The sequence below is a fragment of the Lepidochelys olivacea genome, assembly GCF_965140295.1.
Source record: "Lepidochelys olivacea isolate rLepOli2 genome assembly, chromosome: 7".
In the NCBI taxonomy this organism is placed as follows: Eukaryota; Metazoa; Chordata; order Testudines; family Cheloniidae; genus Lepidochelys; species Lepidochelys olivacea.
Window position 1 is genome coordinate 60,439,183 of NC_140417.1, and position 13,126 is coordinate 60,452,308.

Here is a 13,126-nt window from a genome sequence, read left to right on the forward strand (position 1 = left end):
AGGGGGTCAGGACAGTGGTGCAGTGTCAGGACAGAGATGCACAGTGGTAGTTGCTGAGCGCTGCGCTCCACTTTCTCCCTTTGTTGAGCCGGGAAGAGTGAGATCCCCCAGCACAAAGCTGGACTGAGCCAAGATAATGCCTGTGCCCAGGGCTCCGGCTGGCCTGTGTGCCCGTCACTCAGGGCAACATCCTTCTATCTGACTGGAAAAGCACTGGCTGCCCTGTGCCCTGCCCTAGGAGTGCCCCTTGGCTGTGAGGAGACCCCTGGCAGAGCCTGGCTGCTGGGCAGGCCTGGGCCCCTGGCCAGAGGGGTGTGGGGCTGGTAAGAGGTATGGGGCGCCGTTCGCTGAGTGGTGTGTGCCTATATAATCCAGGCAGGCCCTTGGGCTGCGCACCCAGGCAGTGACCCCCACCCTAGAGTACAGCCACATGGAGCACCGTTGACAAGTGAGTTTTACTAGAGTCCATCACAATTCATAAATGACAGGTAGGCGGGCGCTCTGGGCCCGGCTGGGCCTGCCCCTCACCACACAGCTGGGAAGAGCTGGCCGTCTGCGTGTTCGCTGCCAGCGGCATCTCCGTTCCAGAGGCAGAGCTGGGCCGCTCAGTTTCCGGGCTGCGCTGCTGGGATCGCTGGTGGCACTGAGGTTCCCCTGGGCTGTCTGCTGGGGGGCTGCTGGGCAGCCTGCGTCGGTGGCCGTCTGGGAGGAGTGGGAAGAAGGACTTGCCCGTTTCCGCAGGCCCGGACTCTGCTCCTTTGCTTCTGAGAATCCGAAGAGCCAGGCTAGCGGGTCAGCGCTGCCGGTGAGCCCCTGGAGGTTGTGCTGCTGGTTGAACTGGGCTGTGATGTCCTGCAGTGACGCTGCATTGCCCTGCACCTTCTCAGGGCTGGGGAGTGCGACCCCGCTCTGGGCCACTTTCCCCTGTGCCCTCTGGAGCTTGTGAGGCTTGTTCTGGCTGCCCTGGCAAGGACATGGGAGCCCGCTGGACAGCGAGGATGGCTGGGCCAGCTGGCTAATGGACTGGACATACTCATCCAGCCCAGCCAGGGGCTCCTCGGCCTGCGCGTGGCTCCCTCCCACAAACAGCATCTCTCCTGTCTCACTGATTGTAGGCAGGTGGGTCACGGAGATCAGCCGCCTGGATCTCATGCTGCAAAGACAGAGAGAGAGAATGAGGCACTGGGCTGGCCACTGTCAGAATACCCCAGCCCCACCCCTTCTGTCACATCTGTTAATCTTTCCTCACTTCCCCCAGTGTAAATGCAGAATCTTTCCACTTACTCCGGATTTACCCTGCTGCCCTGAGAGCAGGGTCAGACCCAGTGACTGTGCATACCATGATCTGAAAAGACTCTTACATCCAGGAGATCCAGAGATTCCCAAGGCCAGAAGGGACCCTTGCGATGATCTAGTCTGACCTCCTGTGGAACACATGCTGGAGACCTGCCCCCCAATAATTCCTAGAGCAGAGTTTGTATGTAGAGAAACGTCCAGTCCTGATTTAAAAATTTTCAGAGATGGAGAATCCCCAATGTAGCTGGCTTACCCAGCTGCGCCAATGAACAGACAGCCCCGCAGCTGGTCTTGCGTGCGTCTGGATCCCAAAGTGCCAGCTGCCAGGTTGGCGCGCACCATCATGAAATGCTCTGGTAATCCTAGATCCAGGCAACACACTGTCCCATCTAGTGACTGGGACACAGAGACTCAATGAACCTGCTGCAGCCATGGATAGTGGATCTGGGAATTTCAGCTCAGCCAGCAGAGGCTTCTGCTTTCAGACTCAGGATGCCACTTTCAATGAGCTACCCAGGAGGCTGCCACCCCCGTGGGGGCAGAGGAAACTAGCTGCGTGAAAAACAACTAAGGCAATAAATTCTCCGCCACAGTTGGAGCCAGATGCCTGTTCGCACAGCCAGGTTTGTACAAACACACAGCACAGCCAGAAGCAGCTCAGCATCCAGGACAAGGCTGGAGCAGGTGAGCAAACAATTTACTTTTCAGTCTGATGCGCAGTAGTGAAGTTGTTTGAATGCAAAGCGCCCATTCACCCAGACTGACAGGGAAGGGTTAACTCGGGGCCTGCCTTCCCTGTCCAGCTAATCTGGTTCTTTTCCCCATTCCGCAAAGGTGATACTCCTGCCACTCAGCCACCTTTACACAAAGCACAGGGAGCAAAGAATCCTTAGCCCTGTCAAACTGGGGGAGTCCTTCTGTAACCCAGCTGGAGCCCAAGACAGCTTTGCCTCCTCAGTTGCGGCTGACAAAGGCGAGGGCGGGACCCAAAGCAATCTAGGCTTTGGCAAAGCTGATGCCCTTTCAGACTGGACGGTCCGGATCCCTGACTGTCCAGGCCAGTTAGCACTGAAGTAGACGGGCTTGTTCCCATGCCGCAAAATGGTGTTGGTTTGCCTATAGATTTGCACCTGGAGCCAGACAGGCTAGGTGGCTATTGTCTTTTTGATTCAAACTCCACAATGCCTGGGTTTTCAATCCGGCCTGGCTCGACGCAGCTTGGCCTTTACTCCTCAGCCGGCTGAGCTGTTAGGATACAAAGCAGTACAGTACTGAACACTAATCCCTCATTTTGCTACCACTGAGAAACCGCATCGTGTTACCTTGTGCGTGTGAGAAGTTGCTGTTTTCCTACGAAATGAGATCACAGTCTTTTAGCTGTGGAATGAAGTCCTTGAAACTGCCTCTGTTTGCTGTGAGGGACTGAGAGCTTTCTTTCCAACCCTGTGTTTGCTCGCACCCCACTATATAGCCTGGAGTAGTGTTTTAAATCACGGCCAGGATGTTGCTCAACAGCCCTGCTCCCTGTGCTTGAATTTATACCTTCCTGCCAGGGGCTATAACTCACTGCCAGCAAGTGCCTAAAATAGAAGCCGCAGTGAACAAGGCGAACTCAGGAAGGCAGAGGGGCATGGTGTCCTCATAGGAAAAACACAGGCTAGCAGAAGGAGGGGCCTGGGTAACTTCTGTGACCTTTCAGCAAATGTTTATCTTTCAGATTAATGTCCCAGCAGATTCAATTATTGTTGATTGAAGGAGTCTTCACTTTGCGCTATTCTGTGGGGAGAGCTCCGGCAGTTTACTGCTCTTGGGCACAGCCAGTCCTGAGGCTTTGAGGTTTTTTAAGTGCGCTATGGAAAAACCCCAGCTCCCACTGGTTATCTGTTTTTGCAGGGACCCAAGAGGTGACTAAAATAATCATGGCAGCATTGAAAGGACTCTGCCCCAGAGCATGTTGGGGGGTTGAAATCTGCCCAGTTGTTGGAAAAAGATCCCCAAATCTCTCAAGGTTTAAGGGAATGGGCCAATGAACAAAATGAAATCCTGACAGCTGGGAACGCAGGAATGACCTGCCGTTGTGCAGTGCTGTCACAGGACCAGGCTCCGTACACCAGTCAGCTCTGGGGCGGGCGAGGGGAGGTGAAGCTCCAGGGAAGGCGAATGGCATCAAGTTTCGGAGCCTTTCTGCAGTTTCAGAGTTACAAACACAAACAGGAAAATCTCCTTTTTAATGTAAAGGTGATGTCAAATCCCCAGCTGGTGTCAATCAGTCGTAGTCAAAAAGACAGATCCCCAGTTGGTGTGAATGGGCATCGCTCCTTTGGAGTCCATGGGCCGGATCCCCAGCTGGAGTAAATGGGCATCGCTCCATTGGAGTCAATGGTCTGGATCCCCACTAGTGTCAATGGGCAACGCTCCGATGGGGATGTCACAGGGCTGCATAGCCAGCCCAGCGCTCACAGCCCCACTGTCCCCGTGCTTCATCAACAATAAACCTGGCTGGGTGCCTTCATCCCTTCACGGATCTTGTCGTCATTGGGCAGTTTGTTCAAGGTCTGCTGTGCCAGCTGGCTGGGCTGGGCTGGGGCGACACACAGAGGGAACACACACATGCAGCCAAACATCTATCAACGTCTAACCAGAATAGCCAAGCAGGGGCAGGTTCCCAGATGAGGCAGCCTTTCCCCAGAATAGGGCCACAGGAGGCAGCATGTGCCTGGCGCAGAGCCTGGCTCAGGGATCCATTCCAAGCTCTGTGACTGCCCTGCTGAGCAGCCTTGGGCCAGTCACTGGCAGTGCCATGCCTGCGCTTCGCCCTTTATAGGAAGGGGCTAATGGAGCCTGAGGGATCAGAACTGGAGCTGCCAAAATCCTTGCCCAAGGAGAGTGCTAGAGCCCCGCCTGCTCCAGGCCCCCCTCCTCAGGCATGGGCCCAGCTCAGGCCTGCGAGGCAGTGGAGCAGTACAGGAGGGGGAGCTCCAGAGCAGCCTGGGGCTAGATGCATGTCTCCTTGGAGTGGCATCTCCAGCAGGGACGGGAGCCTGCCAGCTGCTCTCAGCTCAGTGCAGCACTGGGGCTGGCTGGCGCTGGATGCCATGGGGCCCATCCCACTTGGATCTGGGTGTGGCCGTGAGTGTGCTGCACCAGGAGCCGAGTGCAGAATTGTCAGAGGTAGCAAAGGAGGCTGCATCTGGCAGTGCAATCGGCGTAGCATTGAGCAGGTGGCCGGAGGAGTTCCTGATCCGCTGGGCCTGGTGAAGGCAGCTGGGGCTCCTGTGACCTGCTTGCACCAGGGCCGCGTGCACTCTGGGCCCTAGGGCATAGCCAGGTTGGGATGCAGACAGGGAACTGGGAGGCTCCTGGCTTCTCCCTACAGATCACTCCCTGTATGCCGCCAGTCAGCCCAGCTATACGTGACTTTGGCTGCGTGGAGCTGTTCTCTGGGCGGACCTTGCCCCTGGTCATGCCGCTCCATCCCAGCCAAGCACATGAGGAGCTGCAGGTGGAGCGGTGGGGGGATCCCTTCCTCTGCGGAGCCACTGCCATGCTGCACAGCACGTAGGGAGGTGTGAGCAGCTGGCCGGCCCTCCCGCTTCCCCTCTGCGAGGCTATTCTTGTCTCCTCTGGCAGTACCCTAGGGAGAGGGCAAGCTGCTCATTGAGGGGTTGCTAAATATATCCTGGGGCCTGTGCCGGCCTGTCCTCCTGCAGATGGAGGGTGAGAATGAGAGAATCTGCCTCCCCTGCCCCAAGCCCTGGGAGGTGGAAGTGGCTGCTGGTGCATATGGGTGAATGCCATGGCCAGGGGAGCGGGGCATACTCGGGCACAGATGAGCAGGAACTGTGCTTCCAGAGTGCAGGCTGCCACTGCCTGAGCACCGATCCTGCCATGCCCATCGGGCACAGAGCATGGAGCCCAAGTCTGCTCTCATGCATGCAGGGCCCAGCTCTGTTCTCTCCCCACTGAACCCGCTTCTTCTCTAGCTCCCAACAGCGCCCACTCCACTGGCAATCCAGGGAGTTACCCAGGCTCCTGGCCACGTAACTGTGACCCAGCTCAGCCCTTGTGAGCCTGCGTCTCCAGGGCCCTGCGCTATGGGCAGCCCTGGGCACGAGCATAGCATGAAATTCTCCTGCCTCATGCCCGTCTACCCTGCTGTCAATGGTGTGCAAGGCATAGGGCAATGGAGACCTCCTGACTCTCCCTGGACGCATACAGCCCCAGGCAATTGCTGAGCAGGGTTGGGCCTTGGATGGGAGACTCCTACAGGAAAGGCCCCAACGCAGCAGGGAGACTCCACGAGGGTTAGTGCCCAGCACACTGCTTGTGGGTGCTGTGCTGAGGGAGGGGCTGTGCTTCCCAAAGATAGGAGCTGGTGATGAGCACCTGTGGTCATCAAAGCTCTCCCGGCAGTCGGCAGGGGCATTACCCCCCATGCCCCAACTCCATTCCAACACAGCCCCTGACTGAAATTCCCACTGCAGTTTCAACTGGGTATGTTATTCTTCACTTCTTGCCCTAAACTATGTTCCACCCCAGAGGTGGCTGCATCCCACTCCCTGCCTTGTGCATCTGTATAAGGGCTGCCTGGGCCACACAGGGAGTTCTTCAGGAATGGCTGTTCTGAATAGCTCCACCTGTCGATAAGCCCTTGGGTCCTGTGGGAGCAGGGCGCTCCCCTGGAGGGGGAGATAGCACATCCGAGGGTCAGGGCTGCAAAGAAGAGGCCTGTGGAGAAGGGAGGCCCCTGCAGCCGAGTTCTCGCTGAGTCAGTTGGGCAGCGGGGTGGGAACGTCATGGGGTGAACCCTTCTAACCCGCCCACTCACTGTTCTGTCGTCTGTTCCAGGTGCGGATCTGCAACGTGAGGAGCTGAAAGGACCTGGAAGAGGTGGGACGATGAGGCCATGGACTGAGCCTGACAGCAGTAAGCAATGCCCGAGGCTGGGGGCCCTGCCTGGCAGCTCCAGACAGTGCCCAGGGCCCGCTGGATGAGGGGGCTAGGCTAGCGCTGACCCAGAGACCCTGGCTGCATGGGCTGGCCCATATTCCTGCTTCTGTGTAACTCCTCTGAATGATCTGGAGAGAGGACAAGGCTCTCCACAGCCCCGCTCAGCCTGGGCAGTCCTGCAGTGCTGGGCAGGACGTGCTTGGCTGATCACACTCCTGCTGTCCCTGAGCACAGGATGGGTGTGGCTGCCCTTGGGAGGCAGCTAAGGCTGGGGCCCATTGTCACTTGGCTGCGTGCCAAGGAGCAGTCAGGGCCATGGGAGTTGCAGCTGGTGTGGACAGGGTGACGCACTGCCCAGCACCACGGGCTGCCTGTGAGCTGGTGCTGGCTGCCAAGGTAACAGTGGGTAGGGCCCAGAGCTGTGAGGAAGGAACTGCCCATCCCAGGTGGCAGCCCGTAATCACAGGCCCCAACGAAACGTGGTCATGTCCCCCCTCTTCTGTGAGCAGCTCTGTAGTGCCCGGTGGGACAGTCGCCCATGTGAGGCCCCCTGCACGGAGACGTATGAACTGGGATGTGGGGCCAGCTGGGGCTGTTGATGGGAGCGTGTGTGGGGCTGGTGAGATGTCCCCGGCATGTGGAGGCTCCGAGGCTGTCTCTTGGCTGTGCCCCCTGCAGCGCGGTCTCGCTGACACACAGCCCAGCCTGGCTAGCGCTAGCTCACGCTGATGCTGGCAGGAAGTGTGGACACTGCCCTCTGCCAGCCGATGAGCCCGGCCAATGAGCCCAATGGTGCACATTCAGGCCGCGTGGTGGTTAGATTATTCTTTGTCCAATTAACTGTGATGTGTAGCGTTGTTATTATGGGTGCCACGTGTGCCTTAATGGGTGGTTGTTTTTTAAGTAAATGTGGGTAGGGTCTTTCCATGATTGGAGGACCATTTAACTGTAACACTGTTATGTTGCCCACTAAAATCGTTCTGTTCACCCATACTTTAATCGTGAGCACCTCTAATGGTCCTGGTGTGAATGGTGTGTGAACCAGGTTCACAAAAAGGATTAAAATCCACATTTGGCTCCATAGGGGTTGTTACCTTAATCATGCAGTTACAATCCTCATTGGTTATATTAACCCAGGCTTGTATTGTAGTTTGTGTGAAGGGCCCATACGAGGTATTGTTACGCATTGCTTTTTCGGTTAAACTATTGTAGCTCCCCCGTGCATGTGTTGTCCCTGAACCCCAAAAAGTGTATAAATATCCCCCAAAGCAACATCTTGCCCGTAGCAGGTTCCTGGCAGGACTCCCTTAGGATCAGGTCGTGTACGAGGAATCTTTACCGGGGTGCAACATGATTATTGGCAGGTATATACTCCTAGTTCATGTTTAATACCTGTAATAATTAAACAGATTAAGAAAACAATTTTATCTGTGACACATGAACCCATCTGAGTTTGCTGTTGGTTTGTTTTTTTTTAATACGGTACACTAGTGAGCTAAGACAGTCAATGATGGAATAAAGACCTCTCCACTTAAAATCCAGGGCATGAGCCTTTTCCCCTCGCTTTAAATACATTACCTGGTCACCAACTTTCCATAGCTCAGAGTCAGTGGCTTTTTGCTTATACAGTTTGTATTCTTTTCCTCAATGGCTTGGTTTACCCGTATGGAGTGGAAATCTATCAACTTCATGAAAAAACTCGTAAGTCTCTAAGGTGCCACAAATACTCCTTTTCTTCCTGTATTGTAAGGTAGTTTTGTTTTCTTGCAATTGTTTGAGCCACTGGAAGTAGTTATGCTGTTTCACAGTAGGTTATTCCTCAGAATCTCTAGTTAGGCATTCAGGATCAATTATTAACCACACTGACTGCCAAAACAAAATTTGTTATGACTGTATTTTTCTTTCCAGCCTGTCACCGCTGCAGAAGGCAGCCAGGATCAAGGGCAGCTTATCAGGCCAGTTTTTAACCGGTGTGGTCTACCACTTTTCTCAATGTCTCTTTAATGGTACGATTTTTTTTTTCACCTGTCCTGACGGTTGGGGTCAGTATGGGATATGAAACTTTTGTTTAATTCCCAGAGCATGCATTATTCTGGTAAAGATTTCCCCCACAAATGCAACCCCATTGTCTACATCTATAACCTTGGGGGTCCCCAAACCTGCAGACCAGTTCTGTATCCTTTTCAGCAGCTGCTTTCCACCCATTTCTTTGCCAGTCATACATCCAATTCTGTATTCCTTTCACAGAAAATCACTATCAGCATAGATATACACAGGTCCGGGGGGAGCCTTCATACTGTTTTAAAACTTGGTATATAGTGTGAAGTTCAGCATGCTGAGTTGATCCGCAGGCCAAATGTCCCTGAATAACCTCCTTTTCTAGGTTAATAGCAGCATTTTAATCCATCTCGTCCCTTCAGTTACCATTGAACTCCCATTAGTAAACCAATTGTTTTTCCTGGCCTACAGTATCCAATTCCTCAAGAGGTGGTGCTTACACTAAAGCAATCCCCTGTTTCAGAGTGATTTCTGGGCACTCATGTTTATTTCCTTTTTCAATTAAAACATGCGTCCGCATAACTGGTTTGGACACGGTTTCAGTAGTGACCTCTCTGTTAACTAGAATGAGGGTCCACTGGGTATTAGAAACCTTACCTTCCATCATTTTGCCTGATAAAATGTATTTAAGGGGAGTGTGTGTCCTTTGAATAGTAATGGGTGCTGTGCCTGTGAGTGGTTCAAAGGATTGTACTGCCCAGACAGCTGCTAGGCATTCGTGTTCACAGGGATTAAAATTTAATTCTGTGCCTTGCAGTTTCCTTGATTCATAGGCTACTGATACGTGTTTTCTTCCTTCATTATTTTGCAGTAGAGTAGCTGCTAGTACTGAGGTCATAAGCAGCCAGACAGATTACACTTTCCCGATGAGTCAAGGCCATTTGTTAAGCTGGAGCTGTGACTGCTTTTTGCTTTAAAGTACTTAAGGTAGAATCCTGTGTTGGCCCCCATTCCCACTGAGTCTTTTTCTTTAACAGTTTTCATAAAGGAAGCATAATCTTAGCATACTTGTAAATTTGTGGCCACAGGAAATTGAATCCACCCAACAAGACTTGTAAGGAGAGTACATCTGTGGGGGCTGGCATTTCTAGCAGTGCCTTTTCGCTGATCTACTTGTCTGGCCTCTCTCCTGATTACTAGACCTGGGTACACTTAGCTGGGCTTGGAGGCTTGAAGTAGATTAAGATTTGCCAATTACAGATTTATTTATTTTAGTAACCAAAGTTTTTACATACTGTTTTTTCCCTTGTTAATTTTATTTTGTGCTTAAAATTCATGTTCATTTTTTCCCTAACGCTATATGCTTTTTAATATATAAACACACAAACAATACACAACAATGCTGGCAACAAGACAAACAAAATTTTTGTCGCGACAGTAGATCCATAGTATTCTGAGTTGCTCCTCAGATGGTACCATTTTTTTCTGAAGTTCTGAAAGACAAGAAAAACATTTTTCTACCTCCTTGTGGTAGGGGGATTATAGCTTAAAATACTTTTTTTTTTTTTTTTTTTTTAAATTTCCTTGCTGATTGCAGGCAAAACAGAGGAATTACCCCCATACTTTCCTGTGGTTTTGTTCTATCGGTAGACCATGTTTCAATGGCTTCTACCTTTTAAGGGGTTAGGGTGAATTATTCCACTGTGCAGTTATGAAGTGATATACCTCAGTTTTCCTTTTTATACAAAAAGAAAAGGAGGACTTGTGGCACCTTGGAGACTAACCAATTTATTTGAGCATGAGCTTTCGTGAGCTACAGCTCACTTCATTTGGATGAGCTATTACCAGCAGGATAGTGAGTTTGTGTGTGTGGTTTTTGGGAGGGGGGTGAGGGGGTGAGAGAACCTGGATTTGTGCAGGAAATGGCCCAACTTTATTATCATGCACATTGTGTAAAGACAGGTTTCAGAGTAACAGCCGTGTTAGTCTGTATTCGCAAAAAGAAAAGGAGGACTTGTGGCACCTTAGAGACTAACCAATTTATTAGAGTATAAGCTTTCGTGAGCTACAGCTCACTTCCTCAGATGCATATCGTGGAAACTGCAGCAGGCTTTATATATACACAGAGAATATGAAACAATACCTCCTCCCACCCCACTGTCCTGCTGGTAATAGCTTATCTAAAGTGATCATCAGGTGGGCCATTTCCAGCACAAATCCAGGTTTTCTCACCCTCCACCCCCCCACACAAATTCACTCTCCTGCTGGTGATAGCCCATCCAAAGTGACAACTCTTTACACAATGTGCATGACAATCAAGTTGGGCTATTTCCTGCACAAATCCAGGTTTTCTCACATCCCTCCCACCCCCATACACACACAAATTCACTCTCCTGCTGGTAATAGCTCATCCAAACTGACCACTCTTCAAGTTTAAATCCAAGTTAAACCAGAACATCTGGGAGGGAGGGTAGGAAAAAACAAGAGGAAACAGGCTACCTTGCATAATGACTTAGCCACTCCCAGTCTCTATTTAAGCCTAAATTAATAGTATCCAATTTGCAAATGAATTCCAATTCAGCAGTTTCTCGCTGGAGTCTGGATTTGAAGCTTTTTTGTTTTAAGATAGCGACCTTCATGTCTGTGATTGCGTGACCAGAGAGATTGAAGTGTTCTCCGACTGGTTTATGAATGTTATAATTCTTGACATCTGATTTGTGTCCATTTATTCTTTTACGTAGAGACTGTCCAGTTTGACCAATGTATATGGCAGAGGGGCATTGCTGGCACATGATGGCATATATCACATTGGTGGATGTGCAGGTGAACGAGCCTCTGATAGTGTGGCTGATGTTATTAGGCCCTGTGATGGTGTCCCCTGAATAGATATGTGGGCACAATTGGCAACGGGCTTTGTTGCAAGGATAAGTTCCTGGGTTAGTGGTTCTGTTGTGTGGTATGTGGTTGTTGGTGAGTATTTGCTTCAGGTTGCGGGGCTGTCTGTAGGCAAGGACTGGCCTGTCTCCCAAGATTTGTGAGAGTGTTGGGTCATCCTTTAGGATAGGTTGTAGATCCTTAATAATGCGTTGGAGGGGTTTTAGTTGGGGGCTGAAGGTGACGGCTAGCGGCGTTCTGTTATTTTCTTTGTTAGGCCTGTCCTGTAGTAGGTAACTTCTGGGAACTCTTCTGGCTCTATCAATCTGTTTTTTTACTTCTGCAGGTGGGTATTGTAGTTGGATTTAAACTTGAAGAGTGGTCAGTTTGGATGAGCTATTACCAGCAGGAGAGTGAATTTGTGTGTGTATGGGGGTGGGGGGGGATGTGAGAAAACCTGGATTTGTGCAGGAAATAGCCCAACTTGATTGTCATGCACATTGTGTAAAGAGTTGTCACTTTGGATGGGCTATCACCAGCAGGAGAGTGAATTTGTGTGTGGGGGGTGGAGGGTGAGAAAACCTGGATTTGTGCTGGAAATGGCCCACCTGATGATTACTTTAGATAAGCTATTACCAGCAGGACAGTGGGGTGGGAGTAGGTATTGTTTCATATTCTCTGTGTATATATAAAGCCTGCTGCAGTTTCCACGATATGCATCTGAGGAAGTGAGCTGTAGCTCACGAAAGCTTATACTCTAATAAATTGGTTAGTCTCTATTGTGTAAAGAGTTGTCACTTTGGATGGGCTATCACCAGCAGGAGAGTGAATTTGTGTTGGGGGGTGGAGGGTGAGAAAACCTGGATTTGTGCTGGAAATGGCCCACCTGATGATCACTTTAGATAAGCTATTACCAGCAGGACAGTGGGGTGGGAGGAGGTATTGTTTCATATTCTCTGTGTATATATAAAGTCTGCTGCAGTTTCCACGGTATGCATCCGATGAAGTGAGCTGTAGCTCACGAAAGCTCATGCTCAAATAAATTGGTTAGTCTCTAAGGTGCCACAAGTACTCCCTTTCTTTTTGCGAATACAGACTAACACAGCTGTTACTCTGAAACCTTTTTATACAGCAGACCAGGTTTGTAATAGTTTTTCTGCTGTGCTAAGCTTTAAGTTTATTTACACGTAATAGCTGAGAAGCATTATCACTATATGCCTTTTTTTGGTGCTCAGAGTTTATGTATTTTTATTAAAGTGACAATGACAGTCTGATTACTTAGAGCCACCTTAAGGCTCAGTGTTTCTAATCTTGATTCTTTGTGCACCTTACCCCTGCTGTTGCTCCAGAGGGCACTCACTATCTTTTTCCCTTTTTTTTTTTTTAATTTTTACTGCAGCTCTTGGCTGTCCCTTATTACAATCATGACTTTGGTCCTTATTTAAAAACATATTAAAAACTTCATAAAGCATTCAGTGGAAAATACAGTGGGGAGATTTATATACACACAGAACATGAAACAATGGGCGTTACCATACACACTGTAAGGAGAGTGATCAGGTAAGGTGAGCTATTACCAGCAGGAGAGCGAGGGGGGGGGGGGACCTTTTGTAGTGATAATCAAGGTGGGCCATTTCCAACACAAATCCAGAATACAGACTAACACGGCTGTTACTCTGAAACCAGCACAAATCCAGGTTTTCTGTCCCCCCACCCCACTCTCCTGCTGGTAATAGCTTATATAATAAGATAAGGGTGTGCCTTGCACCTGGAAAAGAATAGGAGTACTTGTGGCACCTTAGAGACTAACCAATTTATTTGAGCATAAGCTTTCGCTGTAGCTCACGAAAGCTTATGCTCAAATAAATTGGTTAGTCTCTAAGGTGCCACAAGTCCTCCTGTTCTTTTTGCGAATACAGACTAACACGGATGTTACTCTGAAACCTGGAAAAGAATGTGAACCAGTCACTCCTCGATCTGCACAAGCTGGCAACTGACAAGAATGACC

The 13,126-nt window shown here is 50.5% G+C and overlaps 2 protein-coding genes across 3 annotated transcripts in view; one reads left to right on the forward strand and one right to left on the reverse strand.

The window, feature by feature from the left end:
* Window positions 1–417: 417 nt before the first annotated feature.
* On the reverse strand, window positions 418–6,212 carry DEPP1 (DEPP autophagy regulator 1). Of its 2 annotated transcripts, none has more exons than XM_084634096.1 (2): window positions 6,125–6,212; window positions 418–1,153 (listed from the first exon to the last, which is right to left on the reverse strand). In XM_084634096.1, exons 1-2 carry the CDS (start codon window positions 6,202–6,204, stop codon window positions 469–471), a joined length of 765 nt encoding a protein of 254 aa, XP_084490222.1. In that variant the 5' UTR covers window positions 6,205–6,212; the 3' UTR covers window positions 418–468. The 2 variants fall into 2 exon arrangements, with proteins under 2 accessions (XP_084490222.1, XP_084490223.1); XM_084634097.1 differs by lacking the exon at window positions 6,125–6,212 and adding an exon at window positions 2,619–2,786 and having other exon boundaries at window positions 419–1,153.
* The window catches only part of PAOX (polyamine oxidase), a 35,308-nt gene continuing 28,352 nt past the window's right edge, over window positions 6,171–13,126 (forward strand). The window contains exon 1 of the mRNA XM_084634089.1: window positions 6,171–6,222. Within this exon, the coding sequence (XP_084490215.1) occupies window positions 6,195–6,222 (28 nt within the window). The 5' untranslated portion in view covers window positions 6,171–6,194. The remainder of the gene's footprint in view (window positions 6,223–13,126) is intronic.

Bases quoted from the DNA above. Each gene is read 5' to 3' on its own strand.
- DEPP1 (XM_084634096.1), bottom strand. From the start codon at position 6,204: ATGGCCTCATCGTCCCACCTCTTCCAGGTCCTTTCAGCTCCTCACGTT. The intron at 1,154-6,124 runs GTGAGTGGGCGG...CTGTCTTTGCAG, and splicing joins CTGGAACAGACGACAGAACA to CATGAGATCCAGGCGGCTGA.